This window comes from Piliocolobus tephrosceles, chromosome 1 (genome assembly GCF_002776525.5).
Source record: "Piliocolobus tephrosceles isolate RC106 chromosome 1, ASM277652v3, whole genome shotgun sequence".
NCBI classification, from domain to species: Eukaryota; Metazoa; Chordata; class Mammalia; order Primates; family Cercopithecidae; genus Piliocolobus; species Piliocolobus tephrosceles.
Window position 1 is genome coordinate 179,869,331 of NC_045434.1, and position 15,837 is coordinate 179,885,167.

The following is a 15,837-nucleotide window of genomic DNA, read 5'->3' on the forward strand; positions in this document are numbered from 1 at the left end:
TGAGTGAGGTCCTGGAACAACTGAGGATTTCTGTTAAGGGCAACACCCTGCTATTATCCAAAGGCTTCTGGACTAATCCCAGCCTCTGACTGCTTGACTGGGTGTTGGCAAAAAGGATGTCCAGCTACCCTGTTGCAAAATTTCCGTCTTTTCTATCCATGGTTGCCATGTCTCCTATCCTCTCAGTGTATGTAAGATACAGGAAGTTTTACAGCTCAGGGAAGTAATCCTGTTAGGCAAGATCAGGAAATGCTATAGTAAAGGATACAACTCAGGGGAATGTTGTGATTTTCTAGGAACAGAGGGTCTCCCTCCACTCCCCACAATGAGGTCACTCTCTGTCCTTAGTCTGGAGAGCACACCCACCCAGGGTGGAAAACCGCTTAAGGTGTTCTTAAACCACAAACAATAACATGAGTGATCTGTGCCTTAAGGACATGTTCATGCTGCAGATAACTAGCCAGAGCCCATCCCTTTATTTTGGCCCATCCCTTTGATTCCCATAAGGAATACTTTTAGTTAATCTATAATCTATAGAAACAATGCTTATCACTGGCTTACTGTCAATAAATATGTGGGTAAATCTCTGTTCAAGGTTCTCAGCTCTGAAGGCTGTGAGACCCCTGATTTCCCACTCCATACTCTATATTTCTCTGTGTATGTGTCTTTAATTCCTCTAGTGCTGCTGGGTTAGGGTCTCCACGACCTAGCTGGTCTCAGCACAGGTCACTCTCTGCCCTTGGTCTGGAGAGCACATGGCATTTCAAGGTCAAAAGTACCACCTAGAGGAATAAAATTCCTCTTAATGAGGCACAATGTCATCCCTTTGCCAAAGCACTCTAGCTTCCCAATTCTCCTCCCTTTTTGCACCAATATACTAAAAATCAGGCTATATGGCCCTTCTGTAAATGGGAAAACTCTGTTTTCAACAATTAGGATTAAAATGTCCTCTGGCACCGAATTTAGTCTTGATACTGTCCCATTGGCAGGAAAAACGCCATTTGGTCCCTATGTTCTTTTAAGGCACCTATTCTACCTCCAATTAGAAGAGTACTTAAATAGTAAGGGAATTTTAGGTCCAGAAGTTAACCAGAACCATTCTCTAAGGGGAAACGCTTTAGCATTGGCCATAATAGCAGGATATAGAGTTCAATCTAGTACCCTTTCTCTATTAAAGGGTACTAGATTGGCCTTGTCCAAATGCAACTATTACATAGTATTTCCTGAGATCCATCTTTGAGGGAGCCATGTAGATCACATAAGTCTAGGAAGTCAAAGGGAAATCACAAGTGGAGGACTAGAGTCACATGGGTAATTGTTACTAATCCCAATTGCTTAGTTCCTCTGGTTCCACAGCTGGGAGTCGTGCCTGCAACCATGGGTGGCACATCTAACAAGGTGCTGGGACCCAGGAACCAAGGAGGGAAAACAGTAAGGGGGATGCCCTCACTGTCTTCCCCTCCACCCTGGGTCACACTGAAAGGAAGGGGATTAAAGGGGCATCTTTTTCTCGCTTCCCTTTCTAAATGGGTAACAGATCATCTTCAGCTTGCACCTCTCTGTAGTGTATTCTGAAGCACAAGGACTCCTTTGACCCTGAGACTTTGAAGAAAAAGTGGCTCATTTTCTTTTACACAAGAGCATGGCCTTTTTACTAGATCTTCACAAGAGTTGCACAATCAACCCAACCCTTATAGCAGTCATATTAGGCAGACCTACAGAGAATGATTCCCCACAATTAGAGAAGCAACTTCCAGGAAACCATCTGAGGATCCCCCTGAGGGCCCCCTCAAGTTCCCTTCTCATTGGAGGACCTTAGGCAAATAAAGGGAGACTTAGGCCAATTTTCTGATGATGCTGATAAGTATATAGAAGCTTTCCACATTTTTTTCTTTTTTGAGATGGAGTCTTGCTCTGTCACCCAGGCTGGAATGCAGTGGTGTGATCTCAGCTCACTGCAACCTCCACTTCCCAGGTTCAAGTGATTCTCCTGCCTCAGCCTCCCAAGTAGCTGGGACCAGAGGTGCGTGCCACCACATGCAGCTAATTGTTGTATTTTTAGTAGAGACGGGGTTTCACCATATTGGCCAGGATGGTCTTGATCTCCTGACCTCGTGATCTGCCACTTGGCCTCCCAAAGTGCTGGGATTACAGGCATGAGCCACCGTGCCTGGCCTCCAAAATTTAACTCAAGGGTTTAACCTCTCACAAAAGGATTTTATGCTGTTCCTAAGCCAAACCCTAACCATGGCTGAAAAACAGCCAGCTCTGCAGACAGCAGAGAGATTCAGAGACAAGCAAAATGTATCCTATGGTAGGTCAAAAGGAAAAGAGAAAATAGAGAGAGTGAAGAAACAGGGGAACCATCATTCCCAATTGGAAGAGAGGCAGTACTTCTTGACAACCCTAATTGAAACCCTCAAATGCAACTTCCAGAAGCCCTGGTCCTTCCTGCCCACCATCTACATTGTCAGCTCCTCCAATTCTACAACACAACCCCCCTACACTTTCTATGGTATTTTTCCTTCCTTTTTTCATGGTTTATAATGTTCCTCCAAACTGGGAAAAGTTAATTTCCCCAAACCTTAAAATGCTTGGCTTAGAGTTGAGCTTGGAGGAAGGGAACCCAGAAGCTTGACATGCTGGCAAAAGGGTAAATGTTTTATGCTTTTTAAGTTTTTTTTGTTTTGGTTTGGTTTTTTGTTTGTTTGTTTGTTTTTTTAACCAGTTGGGCTTTTGGCTTCTCTCTCTCTCTGTGCAAACTGGTAAAATGAATAAGTATAACTGTTTATATTCTCTGTAAAGTTTTAATTAATGAAAGAGGATTTGTGAGGTTGGTCTTAAGTTGCAGCCAGTACAGTGTGCATTGTATGTTTTTCTGCATGATTCTGTTAAAAGAAAGGGTACCTTAGGTTAGGATACAGGCCCAGGACCTCATAAGCCTGTTGATCAAGCCAGCCCAACAAAATGTTCAGTAACAAACTTTGCTCCAGGCCTCTATCTTGTTTTATGTCCTTGGGAACATGACCTGTAGCCACATGGCAATACTTTGTTTTAGTCCCCACCATTGTAAAATGGTGTCTGTCTTCTGTGCTAAGTCAGTTCCTGGGTAGGGGTCACAAAATCAGATAAGCCAGCTTGTCGATCTGGGTAGTGCTAATTGATCCATCAAGGGCAGGGTTTGCAAAATATCTTAAGCACTGACTTGACAGCAGTTTAGGGAGAGTTAAAATCTTGTAGCCTCCAGCTGCATGGCTCCTAAGCAATGGTTTCTAATCTTGTGGCTACTTTCTTGGTCTGCTTCCCAGGAAAGAGGGATGGTTATCATCTTTGTTTTAGACTATAAACTGTAAACCATGCTCCTTCCAGAGTTGGTTCAACCTATGCCTAGGGATGGGGAAGAACAGCTTTGGGGCTGGAAGCAAGATGGAGCTGGTTGGGTCAAAACTCTTTCACTGTCTCAGTCACAGTTTTGCAATGAAGGTTTCAAAAGCTGCTTACCACTTCTTTGAAAATACCTCATATACTCGCAGCTAAGTCATAACTTAATTTAGGCTGGTTGGTTTCACCTGTGAGGTTACTTTTTTTAAAGTTCAAAAGCTGTAAAACTTAACTGCTTGGTGTGGCTAAAGTCAAGTAACAAGGGATTTAAAAGGATTTTCTTAAAGAGTGCTCAGTTTAATTAAAAGTGGATATCCAAGCAAAGGTATATTTTAAAAACCTTTACACTTTTCTCTTCTTGGATCCTGGTTTTTTGAAAAAGGGTTTTTTTCTTCTCAGTCGACTGAACTATTTTTCTTCATTTTTTTTGTCTTGCCACTCTTAATGCACACATAAGAGGCCCTAATATAACGTCTGGTCGTCTGGGACTCCTTGTGAAAAACAGAGGAGGTGCCACAGACCCTGTTTTGGGAAAAAACACACACACACACACACCGTCTGTTTTCCTCATGAAACCCCAGGAATTAAAAGCAGCTAGATCTCTCTCAAAACCAAAGGTGCTGTTCTGTTTTGCATTGTGTTATCTGATGGTTTTATGTTTTGGGGGTATCAAATTACTTTGCATTATGAGACGGCTTTGTGTAATAATAACTAGGTAAAAAATATACCTTAAGGGATGGCTAATAGTAGTTATGGAGGAATACTTAATTCTTTGCACATCTGGACCAGAGAAGCATGCTCTTGGCCACCTGGAGCATATTGAAACACTCCCACTCCAAATTAAGGGATAAGACTCCCACATGGAATGGGCTGATTACAAAATGGGCTGATTGGCTTTGGGTTGCCTTGCAATGAAATGCATGGTAGAAGCACTACACTGTCTTCTCCCCATAGTATTTCCCTCCTTTTGGGGATCCAGGATCCACTATAAAATGGCACCCTTAATTTTGAGGATCTATCTTTGCCTTCAGCTGTGCCAGCTTATTAAGCCCTAAAAATGCATGCTTTCCTGGTCTTGTTCCTCCAAGGTCTCCATCCTGAAGTCAGTAATCCAATTAAGAAACTAGCAAATGAAAAATTTTACAAGTGCTGAATCTTCTGTCTGGGTAGCTATATATCTGTTGTGTGTAATATCTATAAAAAGAGCTCTAATTAATTGGCTTAGAGAAAAATAAGTGCTTAAATATTTTTAAAGGAAAGATAAAAGCTGTAATGCCTCTTAGTTAACATGACTTTAATTTTTAAGAAATATAAAAGTCTTGCCGGGCGCGGTGACTCAAGCCTGTAATCCCAGCACTTTGGGAGGCCGAGACGGGCGGATCACAAGGTCAGGAGATCGAGACCATCCTGGCTACATGGTAAAACCCCGTCTCTACTAAAAAAAAATACAAAAAACTAGCTGGGCGTGGTGGCGGGCGCCTGTAGTCCCAGCTACTTGGGAGGCTGAGGCAGGAGAATTGTGTAAACCTGGGAGGTGGAGCTTGCAGTGAGCTGAGATCTGGCCACTGCACTCCAGCCTGGGTGACAGAATGAGACTCCACCTCAAAAAAAAAAAAAAAAAAAGAAATATAAAAATCTTAAAGATTATTGGTAAAATACAAGTGTTATCAATATAAACAGGTGATCTAAATCATATAAGTCAAATACTAGGTTTGCTAAAGGTTTCAAGGTTGTAAACCACCTGCTTCACAATTTGGTAAGCCCTGGGGATATACAAAATTAACCACCCCTGTGACTGTGCTGGAAAAAGTAAGTGACTTTCTCTGTGCCTAGTACATAATCAAAACAACTTACCAGGTTTCAGATTAAAGTTAAAAATTGCTAAGAGTTACTATCATAATATGTAATTTTGACTACTAAAAATAGATTTACATGTAAGGTGTGTAAAAACAGTAAAATGTGTTTTTTAGTAAGAGATTACAAGAAGGCATGGAAATGTAAATTTTACCTAGTGATAAAGAATTGTCTTAAATTAGATCAGACAAAACTGAAGGTTTAAGCAAGTTATGGAAAGATTATAAAAATTAATCTGGCAAAAATCCCATGTGTAAACCTTCACTAAATTCAAAAGGGTATTATATGTTTTTTTCATAAATTGAGCATTGAAATAAAAGCACAGCAAAGTTGTCTTAAGACACTAACTCACCTTTCAGCAAAAGCATTACAAAAAGTTTGTAAAGATTTCACCTCATGGTCAAATTGGTTACAATTAGATGGTATTGTCTATGATGTTTCATTAAAAAATTGAGGCTGGGTGCAGTGGCTCATGTCTGTAATCCCAGCACTTTGGGAGGCCAAGGTGGATGGATCACCTGAGATCAGGAGTTAAGTGACCAGCCTGACCAACATGGTGAAACCCTGTCTCTACTAAAAATACAAAAACTACCCAGGCATGGTGGCACATGCCAGCAATCCCAACTACTTGGGAGGCTGAGGCAGGAGAATCACTTGAAAGTGAGAGGCAGAGGTTGCAGTGAGCTGAGATTACACCACTGCACTCCAGCCTAGGCAACAAGAGCAAAATTCCATCTCAAAAAAAAAACAAAAAACAAAAAACAAAACAAAAAAAAAAACGGGGTTGACATTAAACTAATGCAAGGATAAATTTTGGCTTTGAACAGGATTTTCATGTAATAGTAAAGGTTAATGAAAGATTTTTGCTTTTTGAGTTATCATTTTGGCAAAATAAATGATTTATAGTAATCTAGACTTCTATTTCATAACATCAAGTGTTTTAAACCTCTAACATATTTATCAGGCTTCCAAAAAAATCAAACTTCAAGTTTCAAAATTGTCTTTCCTGATGCCTGGCTTTCTGGATGGTTCAGTGGGCCTCTGAATCATCCAGAGAAGAGGTAAACAGGATTATTTGACATATTTAATTACATGGAATTGCTAAAATGATGTCCAGTCTTCTTTAGGTTTTTATTTTGTTGAATAATACTAATACATGTTCCAAAATTGTATGAGATTTCTAAAATTCTAATGTCTATGTATATGCTATTAATCATAATTAAGATTGAAGTTATTGTAAACCACAAAGATAACCAAATCTCTTTGTCAGTAGTGTTTTTAAGTGTAACTATCCTGGAAATTTTGTCATCTGTAGACAATTGTTGTGTTGCTTTGTTCCTTTTCAAAAGATAGTATATAATCAAGATATAGGACTTTTACAGGTGTTCTCAAATGCACGTTTCTAACATTGGAATAGAGAAAAAACATACAGGATTCATGAGGAGCTGAAATGTTCATGAATATCAAACAGGAGTTAACTGCATGAACTACACTAATAGATGTCTGACATAATCTTTTTTAACTATTTGCTTGAAACATTGCTCATCCTTATTTTGTCCTTCAATGTCAAGGAAACTTTTATTCTAAGCTATCTACAGCTTTTAACAATTAAGTAAGATATACTCTGTGAACAAAATTTAAGGCATACTTCTTTCTCATTGCCCGGTTCCTCTAAAATTTGGAAACTATTTGTGAGTATTCTTAGCTTATGGCAATATAGTTATTTGCATCAGTACAATAAGAATCCATTTTCTTTTTCAACAGAACACAATTGGAGAAACTGGTTGTCTTTACCAAGTCTTTGACTGGAAGGCTGTATTTCTTTTTAAGGAATCAAGCTTGACTTGAAGAGCCAATAAAAACCCTTTGGGGAAGACTGGCCTCATACTCTTGCCTACACAGTCCCCCAGGTAGATTCCTGACCATGGTCAGTAAAAAATGTCACTTTCTAACATGTCCAGGTGCTCCAAGCTTATCTTAGGACCTTAAGAGGAAAGGATCACCCAACTCACAGGTATTTAAGAATATAGACCCATGGCTGAACTTGGCTTTAAAAGGTCTTACCTGAGATTTCTTCTGGAACAGAGTTTCATCAAATCCAATCCAAAAGGCCTATGTAGAAATAATTATTCTTGTTGTACTTTATGCAAATCATCAGGCCAAGTATATGACTAAACTTTATTCTACAAATAATATGGTCCCATCATAATTTGTTTTTACTGAAAATGAGGACTGGAGAGAAAAAAATTATGCTCCAAAACTTATACATTTGCCATTAAATTCTAGTTTCATTGGTTATTTTTAAGTTTTTTTGCCTACATTTTAGACTAGCTATGCTTATTCCTGTGAATCAAGTAATGATTTCCTGCAGGTTGGGAAAAACAAAAATGTATGGGTAATGTAAAAAGCTGGATCAATATGCTAGTTCTGGCCAATTATCCTGCAAATCCTGCCAGGTAATAAATGTGAGTAGGTTGCTCATAAGCCAGAGATTTCTTTGGGAAAATAAAATCAAGGAACTTCATAGACCTTCCAAAAGGGAAATTCTATATCTTGGCAACTAAAATTTTAGATGGAAATGATCTAATAATCCCACCCTTGTGGGAATCGCTACACTCACTCTACTATTTGAGGTAGAGTTATACATGGTAGCACCTTCTAACTGAAATACTGGACAGAGAGTTTCCACTGCTGTAGTATTTTGCTTAATTATTATCCTTAGAGCAGGAATAACAGCTACTGACAAGAAGTAAACATGAAGGTTTTACTATCACTGAGTCCACCAGGACTTCTTATTGGGTTTGGTAATATGTCACACCCTAGCTACGCAAAGAAGGTTATAAAGAAAATAGATTTTATGTAAGAAAGGATCTTGTATGGTAAATTCTTATCCTAAAGAGAATAACTGCTTGTTTAAAAAGAGGGATGTTTAGGAAAAGTCAGAAAGTATAAGCATGTCATAAATGGTCTGTGGAAGTTGTGAATGAACTAATAATTGCAGGAAAGATTCAGCCAAGGTTAACACTAAAGTTACTCTAGCCACCCAAATCCAATGCCACTTATCCTTCTATATTAACATTATTAACATTTGTTAATGTTACTTTTATATTAACACTATTAACATTTCAGCAGCACCTGGTGGAGGCAAACCAGTATTACAACCCATCGAAAAGGTGGACAGCAATCAAACTCCAAATGGTACTGTGGACAGAACCATGCATGGACATGCCTTTCTTCTGAGGACCCTTAGACTGACCCCAGGAGAAGCCCTAACTGGCAGGGCACCCCTTTTTGGCAGGAAGTAGTCAGAAAGAGTCATCATCTAGTACCCCTTAATAACAGTTAGGGTTACCACTCCTGAGGAGGGAATAAGATAGGAGTTAAAAAGAAATTATTTAGGCAGATAGTGAGGGTAAGGAAGTCCTCATTAAGGTTTTACTTTTAATGAAAAACAGACCCCAAATCATTTTCTTCTCTAACAAAGAGCAGCCTGTAAAATTGAGCTGCAGACATAGACAAGTAAGCTAGAAGCTTGCAAAGGTGAATGCTGGCAGTTGTGCCAATAGGAAAAGGCTACCTGGGACCAGGCATGATCAAAATGGTGGCTCTATCTTCCCTTCTCTTTGCCAGCCACATGTACAGTATGGAGCAGACAAGATGGTGCTGGCCAAGTAGAAAGCCTATTGGCATATTAAGATTAGGGTGGGGTGACAAGCCTTCCCCACACGCTATGTAAATGTCACACCTAGTTGAACCAATCTGTGGGCCCTACATAAATCAGACACTGCCTCCTCAAGCTAGCCTATAAAATCTGCTGCAGTCTGTTGCAGGCTGGCTTTTACCTTTTGGATGCCCCACTCTCTCACAAGAGAGAAAGCTGCTCTCCTCTCTCCTTTCTTCTGCCTATTAAACTTTCCACTCCTTAACCCAACCACGTGTGTCTATGTCTTTAATCTTCTTAGTGTGAGATGATGAACCCTAGGTATTTACCCCTGACAACAATGCCACTTCACTAAGGGTGGGGTGTAGTGGCTCATGTCTATAATCTCAGCATTTTGGGAGGCAAAGTGGAAGGATTGCTTGAGCTCAGGAGTTTTAAACTAGCTTGGGAACATAGCCAGACCTTATCTTTACTAGAAATCACATACATTAGCTGGGTGTGATGGTGCGCATTTATAGTCCCAGCTACTCAGGAGGATGAGGTGGGAAAATTGCTTGAGCCTGGGAGGTCAAGTCTGCAGTGATCATGTACTCCAGCCTGGGTGATAGAGTGGGACCCTGTCTCAAAAAGAAAATCCATACAATAAAATATTCAGCCATAGAAAGGGATAAAGTACTAATTCATACTACAATATGAACTTTGAAAAACATTATGCTAAATGGAAGAAGGCAGACATAAATGTCCACATATTGTATGGTTCCACTTATGTAAAATGTACAAGATAGCCAAATTCAAAGGCAGAAAGTACTTTAGTGGTTGCCAGAGGCTGGGGGATGGGGCAGGTAGAAAAATAAGAAATGAATACTAATGGATATAGAGTTTTTCTTTCTTGGGGGATAAAAATTTCCTGACAAGAATTCACAAGGGAGGTTACAAGATGGCTGAATAGGAAAAGCTCCAGTCTACAGCTCCCAGTGTGAGCGACACAGAAGACAGGTGATTTCTGCATTTCCAACTGAGGTACCAGGTTCATCTCAAAGGGGCTTGTCGGACAGTAGGTGCAGCCCATGGAGCGTGAGCCAAAACAAAGCAGGGCATTGCCTCACCTGGGAAGTGCAAGTGGTCAGGGAATTCCCTTTCCTAGCCAAGGGAAGCCATGACAGACGGTATCTGGAAAATTGGGACACTCCCACCCTAATACTGCAGTTTTCCAACAGTCTTAGCAAACGGCACACCAGGAGATTATATCCCATGCCTGGCTTGGAGGGTCCCATGCCCATGGAGCCTTGCTCACTGCTAGCACAGCACTCTGAGATGGAACTGCAAGGTGGCAGTGAGGCTGGGGGAGGGGCATCTGCCATTGCTGAGGCTTCAGTAGGTAAACAAAGTGGCCAGGAAGCTCGAACTGGATGGAGCCCACTGCAGTTCAAGGAGGCCTGCCTGCCTCTGTAGACTCCACCTCTGGGGGCAGGGTATAGCTGAACAAAAGGCAGCAGAAACTTCTGTAGACTTAAACGTCCCTGTCTGATAGCTTTGAAGAGAGTAGTGGTTCTCCCAGCATGGAGTTTGAGATCTGAGAATGGACAGACTGCCTTCTCAAGTGGGTCCCTGACACCCGAGTAGCCTAACTGGGAGTCACCTCCCAGTAGGGGCAGACTGACACCTCATACGGCCGGGTGCCCCTCTAAGATGAAGCTTCCAGAAGAAGGATCAGGCAGTAACATTTGCCATTCTGCAATATTTGTTGTTCTGCAGCCTTTGCTGGTGATACCCGGGCAAACAGGGTCTGGAGTGGACCTCCAGCAAACTCCAACAGACCTGCAGCTGAGGGTCCTGACTTAGAAGGAAACCTAACAAACAGAAAGGACATCCACACCAAAACTCCATCTGTACATCACCATCATCAAAGACCAAAAGTGGATAAAACCACAAAGATAGGGAGAAACTAGAGCAGAAAAGCTGAAAATTCTAAAAATCAGAGTGCCTGTTCTCCTCCAAAGGAACACAGCTCCTCGCCAGCAACGGAACAAAGCTGGACGGAGAATGACTTTGATGAGTTGAGAGAAGGAGGTGTTACACCTTATAATTTCAAGACTTACAATAAAGTTACAGCATGGAATTGTTCTAAGAATAAACACATGGGTGGGTTAACAGAACAGAATACAGAGTCCAGAAGTAGACCTTTATAAATTTTTTTAATAAAGGTGCCGACCTTTATCAGTAAGGAAATAACTCTTTTTACCAAATATTTCTGGAATAACTGGATATACACTGAAAATGAATGAACCTCTCAATTTTACCACACAGTATATACAAAAATTACCTGCAGTAGACCATAAACCTAAATGTAGAAAGTAAAAACTATAAAATATTTAGAAGAAAGTATAAGAAACATATTTTGTGACTTTAGAGTAGACAAAGATTTCTTAAATAGGCTTTTTGTGTCCCATCACAAAATTATAAAAGAAAACATTGATGAATTCACCTCTATCAAAATTTTAAAACTTCTACTCTTTATAAAACACTATGAAGAAAATGAAAGACATGTCATAGAATAAGAAAAGATTTATAATACATATATCTAAAACAAAGGACTAGTTTGAATATATATAAAGAACTCTTGGCCAGGTGTGGTGGCTTATGCATATAATCCCAGCACTTTAAGAAGTCAAGGATGGAGAATCACTTCAGGCCAGGTATTTGAGACCAGCTTGGGCAATATGGTGAGACATCATCTCTAATATGTAAAAAACAAAACAAAACTACTTCTACAACTCAGTATAAAGAATACAAGCCAGAAACAGTGGTGCATGCCTGTAATCCCAGCACTTTGGGAGGCAAGAAGGTTACCTGAGGCCAGGAGTTTGAGACTGGCCTGGACAACATAGTGAGACCTCATCTCTACAAAAAAGATTTTTTAAAATTAGTTTGGTGTGGTGCTGCATGCCTATAGTCCCAGCTATTTGAGAGGCTGGGGGAGGAGGATGGCTTGGGCCTGGAAGGTTGAGGCTTCAGCGAGCCAGGACTGTACCCCTGTACTCCAGCCTGGGCAACAGAGTGAGAATCTATCTCTAAAAATAATAATAATAATAAAAATAACATAAAATATTTTTAAGAATACAGACCACTCCACTAAAAACATAGAAAAGATTTGAACAGATGCTTCACAAGAGAACATATAAATGGCCAAAACATATTCATGGTCATTAAGACACCCTCAAAAGGCAAATTAAAACTACTATTTACTAGATATGCCCTGGCACTTGCATCAGTCTGTCTTGGGTTTGATTGCTTTGCTCACCACTTCAGAGGCTGATCATGCTGAATATAGTAGATACTGTACACACTGGAGCCTACACCTTATTAGTTCTCCATGATGTGCTCAAATTGGTTGTATCTTCATAAGATTCTTTTCAGAGAAACAATCTACTATATTCTCCAAATTAATTGCTCTTTGTGAGGAAGAAGTGAACAGAAACACATCCTCTGTAGCCCTCTTTCCTCTTCCACTCTAATTAGCTGAGCAATAGAAAAAGCCCAATAAGAAGAGTAGCAAATGATTAGCACCAATTATTCTAGTATACTCTGTAAAAGTGCAACTTAAAAATTAGAAATCAGAAAGAACAGGACTTTAAAATACAATACCTGTTCTCTCTGTTCACCACCCACAGTTTTTCCAGGGGAGTGGTTTCCAAGTTGCTTGTTCTCTTGAGATTCACACACCTCTCCTTTAAGTCTTTCAACCTTAAATACAAAAGTAAAAGTCTTGTAGACTTCTCAATTTTTGTTTGGATAAATCATTGCTTTGTTTTTTAATTATACAAGTAACATACAAATACGCTCTCCTTGTAAAACTTCAACACATAGGTATACAGAATAAAAAACTGTATTTTCCTTCATATTACAACTGTTCCTCCCTTTCCAGAAATAACACTGCTTGGAATGTACCCTACCTGAACTTTTTCACGCATACATACATGTATTAAATATATAAATGGGTTAGATACATAAATTTACAAAGACTTAGACAACTTACCAATCTTCACTTATTTATTCATTCTATTTATGATTGCATTTTTACTGTGGTAAAATACACATAACACAAAATGTACCATGTTGGCCATTTTTAAGTGTACCAGTTCAGTGGCATTAAGCATCATTAAGCATATTATTAAGCACATTGTCAAGCACACTGTTGTACAACCATTACCACCATCCATCTCCAGAACTCTTCATCTTGCACTGAAACTCTATACCCATTAAACAATAACTCCCATTACTCCCTCTCCCCAGCCACTGGCAACCACCATTCTATTAATACTTTCTGTCTCTGTGACTTTCACTACTCTAAGCATGTCATATAAGTGTAATCATATATTATTTGTCCTTCTGTGACTGTATTATTTCATTTAGAATAATGTCTTCAATGTTCATTCATGTTTCAGCATGTGTATGAATTTCTTTCCTTTATAAGGCTGAATAATATTCCATTGTATGGCTATACCACATTTTGCTTATCTGTTCCTCTATCAATGAGCATCTGAGCTGCTTCCACCTTTTGGCTATTGTGAATAATGCTGCTATGAATATGGATGTACAAATATATGTTTAAGTCTCTGTTTTCAATTCTCTGGGGCATATATCCAGAAGTGGAATTGTCAGACCACATGGTGATTCTATATTTAACTTTTAGAGTAACTGTTTTCCATGGTGGCTGCACTACTTTAGATTCTCCCCAGAAATGCACAAGGGTTCCAATTTTTCCACACCAACATTTGTTATTCTCTGTTGTTTTGCTAGCAGTCATCCTGATGGATCTTTAGTCATTCTTGCAAAAAAATTTCTAAAGCACCTAGTATTATGCCAGGTATTTTGTTAGATATTAGATATATGATTATTTAATGAATATAAAGTACAATTGAAGAGATATATTTAACATTTGGAAGTATATATTTTTAAAAATCAGTAAATTGCTAAGAAGAAATGGTTAAAAATATAAACAATTAAAGATTGAGTATTAATAATCTTAAACTTATCCAATGTAATAGAGTAATATTTTCTATGTGGTGAATGTGTTAACTGTAAACTATTATCTAATCCCTTATTTAAAAGATCCTAGATTTACATATAGCAACAATGTTGCTGTGTAGCATAGGTAGTTAAAATGTATAAAATGTAAGTACTGATAGAATACATCTAGGTCAAAGCATGGCATCCCCCTGAGATGTTACAGCCACCAGTATTGGTCCCTGCTAAAGACCAACTTACATGTTGTATATCTGTGTTGCTTATGCTGTTGATTGTTATGGTAGACACATTTAAATAAGTTCTAAGAAGTAAATTAAACTTACCATTTCACCAAGCACCTTTTTTTCTGAGTCAAGTGATCGAACCCTATTTCTTAAAGCCAGAATCTCCTCATCCAGTCTCTGATTGTGTTCCTTTGCTTTCTGTAGGTCAGCTGCATCTAAAACAGAGAAGAACACAGTTTATTCAACTGGATCAAAGTTTTAGTTTTAGGGGCACTAACTCTAAAAATGAAGGAAGTGCTATTGCCTGCCCTTCTTGTTAGTCCTATCATGTCTCTGCATATGTGGCTGACTCTGTGCAGGAGAGCCACAAGGCTCTCAAGTCTAGTCCTAGAATGTTCTACCAACCCAAAGAAACAACAGAGAAAGTTTTATATTACTCACACCAGACCAATGAATTGGACTTTTTGAGTGTAGGGTTTCCAGCAATAGAGGTTCTTCTAGGACCTAGAATTTTAAAACAATTTAGCCTAGCCTGCCTTTTAAAAGTTAAATGACCAAAAAAAATGGTCTTCCTACATGCCTTTCAGTCCTGTCTCTTTTACATACCTCTTAGTCCATTCGTTTACAAATCTGTTCTTAGAACAATTCCATGCTGTAGCTTTATTGTAAATCTTGAAATTGTAAAGTGTTAACACCTCAACTTTTATTGATCACAAATGGAACACAGGCTTTTTGTTAATCAAACTACATGGTTTTGTTCAAAGTGAATATTTTTAACCCACCTTCAGCTAGTACCATGTCCCAAAATAATATTTTTAACACATAGTAAATATTTTCAGAAATATATATATATTTATAGTAATATACAAACAGACAAAGTTATGTTAAAAATATTTAACAACTGGTTAAGCATGCACCCTCATCTATAAGAATGTAGCTCTGAAGTAGAGTTCTAGAGAACATTTTGCTGTGCTAAATATTATCTCTTTAGTGGCTGGGAAGACATGGGGCTGGAAGGAGATAAGACAATTAGGGCAGGTAAGAATGTTTGGAAGACTCAGGACAACAGCTACTTATAAGTCAACACAGAATTATTCCAGTACCTTCACAACTTTACTGGCATACTAGTATATACCAGCTCACAGTAGTCCTGTGGGTACACACACACACAGACTCCACAAATAAAAAACCCAAATGACATTATACCACACATCTTACTCTACAACTTGCCTTATTTACTTGATAATATATCACAGAAATCTATTCATGTCAGTGCACACTTGGCTCCATGTCATCTTTAATATCTGCAAAGTATGCCTTGTATAGTCACTTATTTAACAATCTATTATTGGTAAACATACTGCATTTAATTTTACTACCCAACAAGTTATTTCTTATTCTCTGTACTTCTTTGTTAACTGGCCACTTAAAAAAGTGGGAAGTATTCTCTCTTCTTCAATTTTCTGGAAGAAATTATATAAATTTAGTACTATTTATTCCTTAAATAATAATTCTTATTAGAATTCACTAATGAAGCCATCTGAGCCTGGAGTCTTCCTCATGGGAAGATTTTTAATTTTAATTTTTAATTTTATTTTTCATTTGGGTCAGAGTCTTGCTCTGTTGCCCAGGCTGGAGTGCAGTGGTGCAATCTCACTGCAGCCTCCGCCTCCTGGGTTGAAGTGATTC

General features: G+C 38.9%; 1 protein-coding gene across 1 annotated transcript in view; it reads right to left on the minus strand.

The window, feature by feature from the left end:
- The window catches only part of CCDC30 (coiled-coil domain containing 30), a 175,314-nt gene that overhangs the window by 147,665 nt on the left and 11,812 nt on the right, over window positions 1-15,837 (minus strand). The window contains exons 3-4 of the mRNA XM_026455725.1: window positions 14,248-14,363; window positions 12,542-12,640 (exon numbers count right to left, since the gene is read on the minus strand). Of these exons, the coding sequence (XP_026311510.1) occupies window positions 12,542-12,640; window positions 14,248-14,363 (215 nt within the window). The remainder of the gene's footprint in view (window positions 1-12,541; window positions 12,641-14,247; window positions 14,364-15,837) is intronic.